This window comes from Pteropus vampyrus, unplaced genomic scaffold (assembly GCF_000151845.1).
Source record: "Pteropus vampyrus isolate Shadow unplaced genomic scaffold, Pvam_2.0 Scaffold227, whole genome shotgun sequence".
Lineage (NCBI taxonomy): Eukaryota > Metazoa > Chordata > Mammalia > Chiroptera > Pteropodidae > Pteropus > Pteropus vampyrus.
In genome coordinates, this window is record NW_011889008.1 from 1083296 (window position 1) to 1091866 (window position 8571).

Sequence of the window (8571 nt, forward strand, 5' to 3'; positions counted from 1 at the left end):
CACGTCTGCAGGAGATGGATTTGAAGGATTCTGTGTCAGGGTTGTGCTGGAAGGTGTCCCGGGCACCAGGTCACTTTTCCAAAGGACAGAAGTGGGTTGTGTGCCAGGATTCCAGCCCGGCTCGTAAACCTCCCCGCCAGGTCCCGGGTCAGGAAGGGTGACCAGCTCGTGGGCACCAGAGGGCCAGGATCACAGCACACAGATAGGACTGTCATTGCGCGGGACACGCCGGGGAGGCCGACCCTGCCCCCAGCTTGGGGAACGGCCTGAGGGTGCCCCAGAAACAGGGTTTCACATCCTGTACCCCAGGTGCTTCCTTCAGCCCTGCAGGGGGAGCTCAAAGGAGCCACTGGGCCAGGTCCCCCTGGCGCATTCCTTCCTGTGCCAGCACCGGCCCAGGGAGTCAGCCCCGCACCGGGACCTTCCGCCTCGTTTGCTCGTCGTCTCTGTGCCTCGTCGTTGTGCACGTTCCCTTTTCACCGGCGTTATGTTCGCTCTGCCGACACCTGGGGCCCCTACCCCCAGCATGGTGCCGGGCAGGGCTTTCCCCGTGAATCTGGGAGCTCTGATCCTTCGCCCTCCTGCCAGCCTGGCAGCACTGGGGGGGTGGCTGGCTTCACCGGGGCAGAGTTGGGAAGCCCTGCTGCGGCCTGATAGCTGAGGCAAGGGACCGACTCCCCTAGGAAGGAAGAACAGGCTCACAGAGCTCTGCCTGTGGACAGCGTGACCTTGGGCTCTGGGCAGAAGCCATAAAATACCTATCACCTGTTTCGGGGGGGACTCAAGACAATTCCCTTGTTGTGCAGGTTGGCTGGATATTTACGGACCTTGTCTCAGAGGACACCCGAAAGGGTACAGTCCGATACAGCCGGAATAAGGTGAGGTGGGTGGCAGCGCTCGTGGGGGTCTCCGCTCAGCCCATTCTGGCTTTTAGACCAAATTATCTTCCACACAGCGTTCTTGGTAAATTAAGGCTGGGCTGCTGATTCTGCCTTGTAGAGCAAAGCCCCCTGACCTTTACAAACCAGCGCTCTCTGGAGGTCAGCCCATGGGGTGGGTCACCCGAGCCTCCGGCCTTGCCGGTTGTGCATGTGTGTACGTGAGGGCTCTAACAGCTGGGGCTGCAGCTGTTCGTTTCTCTGCGGTTTCCTGGCACATTGTAGTTTACTTCCTAATATCTTCTAAAGAGCCAACAGAAGCATGTTTCGATGCGCTGCTGTAAAACGTGATATGCTGGTCCTCTTTCCGTAGGACACCTATTTCTTGAGTGCAGAAGAATGTATCACTGCAGGAGACTTCCAAAATAAGCACCCCAACATATGTCGGCTCTCTCCAGACGGACACTTTGGATCCAAGTTCGTTACTGCTGTGGCTACAGGTATTAACGGAGATAGTTACAGTATAAATATTATTACTTGTTAATGTGTTTTGTTCCTCTTTTCATCCTGAACTTAATTACCGTAGATTTTCTTAATGGGCCTGTGAGATAGAGATTCCTCTCTTCGGTCCGTGGTAAAAAGCCTGAATGTATCAGCATCACTCACAAAACTGCTAGAGTCGGGGCCTCAGTGTGGGTCTCCCTGTGCCGCTCTCTCATCCCAAGTCCAAGTTAACTGGGCTCTGGATCAGAGCTCGAGGCCGCCTTTGCCCCTTTCCAGTAACCAAAGACGCCTGTGGCTATCGAGGACAAAAGGGATCTGCTGTTTCTGTTCCTTGCTTGTTATCGACATTTTGAATGGGGTGTCATTTTAAGAAACCGTTTCTATAAAGCTTTTTTTGAAGTGACGTGGTATGTGTGTGATATCATGTACGTTATATTACATTTTATGGAGGTTATAAATACATAATAATAAAAGATTATGCTCTGTAAAGTGCTACCAAATCTTTTATAATGTGCTTGAGAGTCAGTCCTAGAAAAAAGCCAGAAATAGGACCATACAGTTTAAAAGGAATAGGAGTCTGAAACTGGGAGAGCCAACTCATAAAAAACACAATCTGTTTGGTCAGGTTTTTAAAGTACACACTAACCTCGATCCTGGGAAGACCCGGATCGTTAAGCCCCAGAGATGATCGTTAAGTTTGTGCTTCGTACCCATCCTTCCCTTAGTCCTGTCTAAATAAGCACCCTTTAATTTAACGAACACCAGCTTACAAACAGCCCAAACATGTAAGTAACTGGATCCCCTATTCATCCCAGTTGGCCTGCTCCCACTGCCGTGGGAACCGTGAGAGCGGCTTCACGCTGCCTGAGTTGTTAGGACTCGCTGCTTTAAGACCCATTCAAATTGACAGGCGCCCTGTTTTTGAAATAAATGAGCTTTGAGGAGTGGGAGGCAGGCACCATCTTTCACGTGTTAGTGTGGATTAATCGGGTTGATTTACTTTCCTAAGTTGTTATTGGATCAGGTGCTCAAGGGCGTGGGTGGGGTTTTAGCGAGGAATAAAGGAGACAGTGGTTGTGCAGCACGGAGCCCTTTCTCCAGGGCAGACTGGGCGGGGTCTGTCCTGATGGGAATGTTCAGGGCAGTAGGACAGTGGCTGGACTGGACGCTAAGGACAGGAGCAGAAAATAGATGCATTTTATGTAAGATACATTTGATTCTAATCTCAGATCATCATAAACAGGAGTTTTTGTCTCTGCGAGTGCAGGGGACATTCAGGGTCATTTGGGATGTGGAACAGTTTTTTATTGTGTGGGACTCTCCTGAACTCAGTGGGACGTCTGCCACCTTTGACTCCGGCCTGCTAAACCTTCCCGTCACTGTTGAGTGACCAAAAATCACCTGCACACATTTCCGGAACTGCCCTCGTGGGAACAGCTGTTTTAGGTTCCACAGCTTCCGTGGTAACCTGACTCTTAATTACTGTTTCTGTGAGGAATTACTTGCTGGGCCAAAGGAACGGGCACGTTTTGGGGATTATAAACAGTTTCTGACTTGGGGGCTGCCTGGGCCTTCGGTTAGAGTCACACTTCTTGTGGGAGTTTGGAACATACAGACTGTCTGATTGTCCCTGGACTTTTTGCCTCTGAAAGTGGCACTTGACTGAAAGGTTTTAGAACTGGGAGACAGTAAATGACATACAAGGTCTGCTGTTAGGGTCCTTCGTGTCTGCGCGGAGTCGTCCACCTCCGCGATGCTGCAATGTTCTGACTCGTTTCCCTGGGGCCAGCGAACGGAAGGGTGGTTGTGCCAGGTGTCACAGGTCTTTCCCCAAAGGAAGTGTGCTCTCCTCATCAGTGGTTCCCAGCCAGGGGCCTGGCGCCCCCAACCTGTGGAGCTGTTTGCAAAGCACCGTGTCCGGCCCATCCCCCAGGCCCTGGTGGGCCCGGAAGGAGCCGGCGTGAGTGAGTGTGTATGTCCGTGTGGCCGTCTCCCAGGAGGCTGACTGACCGTTGCATCACGGGGTTTGTGATGCTTCTGCAGACACAGGGCTCTCAGCTGTCCCCACAGCCGATGCTGAAGCCGCATGTCCAGGCTGGGGTGTCGAGGCCCCGTGTCTGCGGGCCCCTCCCCGCCAGAAACTTCTCGGGCCAGAGGCTTTTAGCGGAGTGTCAGCGGTGTGGTGCGTGGGGTCGCTCGCGTGAGCCTGAAGGCTCCTGTGGACGGAGAATGTCATGGGCTCGAGTTTAAACTCCCTGCCGTGACGCCAGTGTCCCCACGTCTTTGTCATTTGGCACACTCATTTCTCTGGGCCGTGGAAGTCCCTTTTCGAGGCTGTGCCTCCAGTTCAGTAGCAGCCGAGTCCTTCCCGTCACGGCCCCTTTCCGTCCTTCGTGTGGACTTGCCGACAGGCTGACGGGACGGGGGTGGTCGCTGAGCCGTCCGGCCTCCTGGGCATCGTGGCCAGGGTTCAGTCTCCGCGAGGCTGAGTACGGACCCCTGCGACGCCTCTCAGCGAGTCTGCCATGGAGCCTGTCCCCGCGGACGGGGCCGGCTCTTCCTGACAGCCTTCGGTTCCACAAATGCCGCTTCCCATTTTTCTCTGCTTCTCCCAGATCAGAGTTTTTTTTAACAACCTGTCACACTTTAATGATTAATCTAAAAACAAGTGCAGGTTTCAGTGCCCGCAGGAAACAGCCGAACGCACAGACCGAGGGCGGCTGCGCCTGCTCCGTCCCGCCCCACCCCGCAGCCCGCGCTCATCCGCGCTGCGGTGTCCACGTGGACGCGGCCGAGGGCGGGGCCCTGGCCATCTGTGCTCATTGCCCGGGCCTGGCCACCTCTCCTAGGCGAGAGTGCGGGTCACAGAGCTGCTGGACTTGGCCTTTGGAGCCAAGGTCGACTCGGCATTTGGAAGCCAGCTGCCATCGGCCTGGCGTGCGATGTCAAGCAGACAGCAGGCCCCTGGTCCCACAGTCCCCTCAGGCTGCCTCTGCCCCTGTCTTTCACTTTTTCTGATGGCTTGGCCATCAGGCCTGGTTTTTGGTAAATGTTTGAAAGCCAGACAGACAAAAATTTTGTTTCCTGATCAGTAAATTCGGTTTTTGTCAAGGAAACTAGAGTCATTGAGGGTTTTTAAAATTGTCCAAAGCCATAAAAAATAACGGATGTCAGAGCTGACCGAGTGTAAGCCGGACTCTGGACGCACGTGTCGGTGGTGGTGGATGGCGGCCTGTCGCAGAGGCCTAGGGCCGGCCTCCACCGCAGCTTCTCGTCCCAGCCCTCTCCTGCTCGGTGTATCTCGACTGGACCGGTCACTCAGCGGCTCCGCACTCAGCATCAGCCGTAATTCGAAGCTGTCATTTGATGGAGTGGGGCTGAGAGAGCTGTGAGCGGATGGCGTGGGGGCGAGGCCCAGTGGGGGCCAGTGCTGCCCATGCCTCTCGCAGCGGCTGTGCTGGCTTCTCTAGGGTGGGGACCGCGGCGCGTGCGGTACAAACGCTCTGTCCTCACCGAGGATAGCTCCTGTCTCGCTCTTCTGCCTCCCGCCCCTGCCTCTCCCGGCTGCCAGGTGGGTCCGCCGCCATCTCCCCCGGGCACTCAAAGTTGCCAGCGCGCAGGGCTCTGGGTCTTTGGGACCAAGGGCCCCAGTCCTGGGTGGTGCTGAGCAGAGTTCGGGCGGATATTGGGGAGCGTTAACCTGTCTTGGTTGCCGATTCTGCGAGAACGTGTCCCTGAAGTGGCGCTTTGTGCCTGCGTCCAAGGCTTGAGCCCCTCGTGACTGCCATTGGACGTTTCTGAATTCTGCCACGATGGGCTCCTCGGAGCTTGTGTGCTCTCTCGGTCTGAGGGGAAGAGAACAGATACAGACTCGTCCTGAATGTCCTGTCGGGGATTCTCACTGAAGGTGTCTCTCTTGCAGGTGGCCCCGACAACCAGGTCCACTTTGAAGGGTACCAGGTGTCCAATCAGTGCATGGCACTGGTCCGTGACGAGTGCCTGCTGCCGTGCAAGGACGCCCCTGAGCTCGGCTACGTCAAGGAGTCCAGCAGTGAGCAGTACGTGCCCGATGTGTTTTATAAGGTAAAATACAGCGGTGCGGAGGCGTCAGCTACGTGGAGACGGTGCAGACCCTGGCCTGCCTGGGCCTGGACTGGTTCTGGAGCTTTCTGGCCACGTTGGCCGTTGTTGGTCAGCCACGGTTGAGGTTCCCGCTTGCGGATAAAGGCATTCTATAGCATTTCCAGGGCTGGTTATCAGCTCGTCAGGCTTCTGTGGTGTTAGGGCTGAGAACCAGAAGTGGAAATAGCAGGCCCCGGGGTTGGGATCTGTAACCCCAGGCCAGACCATCGTGACACACGGACAGTTCCAGGTTCTGAGAACGCGAAGACGGCGGCTGTCAGGGCCTCCCCAGGAGGAAGGACTGGTGCTCTGTGGTGGCCGACGGGCTCGCCTGAGGGGCACCGAAGTTCCAGCTGATACGTCAAATACTTGTTGATTCTTAAGTCTTTGTTTCTTGTGAAAACTATAAAAACTATCTTTATCGGAAAACGTTGAATGGGTTGAACATGTAGGCGGTCAGTGCTTCCCGCCAGGACCAGAGACATGGTCTCACCCTCAGCTCGAGATTGTTCCTGGTCATAACCAAGGAACCTGCCTGGTCCCCACTCCGGGCAGACTCGGGGTTCCGTTTGGCGCCTTCCGCTGCCCAGAGCACGCCTGAAGCTTTCCGATGGCCCGGGGCTGCTTCTGTCTAAGGAGTATTTGTCTTCCATTTTTGAAGGGTCTTTTCACTATAGAGGATTCTGGGTTGACAGGTCTGCTCCACTGTTGCCTGGCTCTGTTTCCAAGAGGAAGTCGGCTGTGACCCGCATGTGCTTCTCTGTCTATAATGTGTCCTTTCCCGCTGGCCGAGCTGTCCCCTCTGTGTCACTGGTTTCTGGCAGTTCAGTCGTGATGTGCTTGGTTGTTTTCCTCATGCGTCCCATGTTTGCGGCTTGTTGAGCTTCTTGGGGCTTTAGGTTGATGGTGTCATGTTTTGGCTGTTTTGCTCATTTTCTATTGTTGCCATACCAAGTGGCCTCAAACCCGATTCCTCTAAAACGACACCCGTGTCTTATCTCAGCCCTGTGCTCAGGATCCTGGGCGAAGCTCGGCTGCGTTCTCTGCTCCGGCTTGTCCAGTCGGGGCTCTAATGTCATCTGAGGCGGAGGTGTTGGCAGCACGGAGCCCCTTGGTGGCTGGCCCCGGGCGGTGCACAGCGTGGCCACTTGCTGCTGCTTCGGTAGCCCCTCACGAGCATCTTTCTCTCTGACTTCTGCTGCCCATAGCGCTTTGAAAGGGCTCCCTGCCGTGCGATGCGGCTCGCCCAGGCCACCCAAGGTCATCTCCCGATTTTAAGATTAGCTGGTTAGTAACCTTAATTACACCCACATAATCCCTTTTGCCACGGAAGAGGTCATGTTCATGGGCACGATGTGTCATCACAGTCACAGCTTTGGGGAGTAGGCTGGGAAATATTTCTGTTCTGTTTCAGAACTCTGTGGATGACAGGCATTAAAAAAAGTGTTCCCAGCAGTGGCCTTCTGCCTGGGGCACAGCCTGATTTCTCAGCCTCTAGTGTGCTCAAAGTGGGAGAGCATCTAAGGTGGGGGCGGGCTCGCTGTCCTCACGTCACTGATCACTCTTGCTGGGTTTTTGTCGCTTGTCTGTTTCGTTTCTGGGCCCCTTCTCCCTAAGTACTGTGGAGGCAGTGGGTACTCAGCCTCCCGTGCATCTTGAGTTGAGCGGTATCTTGCGAGGAGCTGGCTGCGGCCACCCCACCCGGCTGCGGTGTTTCTGCCTCTCAGAGGCTCCCCCGAACCAGCCTGGTGGACAGCGCCAGCGGACGCCCGGGGCAGGAGTTTGGTCCATGTAGTCCTCGTTAGTCTGCTGCTTCCAGTTTTCTAATAAATTTTAAAATGAAGTTTTTGTCACTTTTTTCCTTGTGTGTGGGAGCACCGACCTGCCGTGACCTATTGTATCCTCTGAGGAAGGGGAAGTCCAGATACCTTTTCATCATTTTTGCCCTTGTTTGAAATACTTTATTGTTCTTGTTCATGTTTCTGTTCTGGAACTTTCCTTGCAGTCCTTTCTTGGCTAAGAAAGAGCTTGCTCTCATTCTAGTAAAATGCCTCTGGTTGCCTGGAGGTCACAGTAGGACCCCCCCAGGAATTGTCGTTACTGGTTTCCAACATGCTGCGTACCTTCTTGGGACCTTGTAGGTATTTCTATCTTCATGGCAGCCACGGGGCGAGGTTTCCTTGTGCTCGCTGTCATCAGTGTCATCCTTCCCATTTTTCAGTTGAGGAAATAGAGGCTCGCAGAGGGTCACCCAGCCAGTGAACGAGAGAGATGCACTGGGGGCTGGTCTGGTGGCAGAGTCTGGGCAGCCGGCAACTGCTGTGAGGAGCCTCACAGCCCTGTAAACACTTAAAATTGTAGTAGTCAGTTTGAATATTTTAGTTGCCTGACAAATGGAAAATTCTAGGATGGATTAAGAAAACCCTACTTAGTGAGCCTCACACCATGCCTGACAGCAGCCTTGAGGACATCCCTCTTACTGTCTCGCTGACGAGTAGAGCACACAGCCTCGCAGTGGGTCCCCTTTCCGGATATATTCGTTCCCAAGGGAGCGTGTCCTAAAATGGCTCACTGCGGCCTTGACATGGGTGTGCAGCGTTAGGGCCCCAGTTGGTGCCGAGGTGCTGTCGTTGACGTTTTTCTCCCACGAGCAAGTGTCCCCATGGAGTGAGAGTATCTTTTATCATAAGTGTATTTAGACACTGTGTTCATCAAGAAAATGATGTCCGACAATTTATGCCAGTAGCGATGATTTTTGTTAAAAAATTGTATTCTGGGTGTCTGCCATTTAAATCAGTTTAATTTCATGATTTTTCAGTATGGTGTTATGTTTTTCTTTTTCCTCTACATTTTGTTGAAGTTTATTTTCATTAGAATGAGTTTCTTCCCAGGCATATCTCGTGAGGACTTCATCACGATCCATTTTTCAGTTGTTTCCTGTTGTGAAATGGCCTACACGTGGGAGTCCACACGCACGCGCGTCCTCGTCCCCGGGAAGCGCGCCGCGCCACAGAAGGCCCGGGGCGCCTCCCCGCGGCGTCCACCCTTCCTTGCTCTGCCTGCTGTT

At 54.3% G+C, this 8571-nt stretch overlaps 1 protein-coding gene across 1 annotated transcript in view; it reads left to right on the plus strand.

Moving 5' to 3' along the window:
- The window catches only part of NPLOC4 (NPL4 homolog, ubiquitin recognition factor), a 52888-nt gene that overhangs the window by 27661 nt on the left and 16656 nt on the right, over nt 1-8571 (plus strand). Inside the window, exons 10-12 of the mRNA XM_011373724.2 lie at nt 807-878; nt 1252-1378; nt 5305-5465. Of these exons, the coding sequence (XP_011372026.1) occupies nt 807-878; nt 1252-1378; nt 5305-5465 (360 nt within the window). The remainder of the gene's footprint in view (nt 1-806; nt 879-1251; nt 1379-5304; nt 5466-8571) is intronic.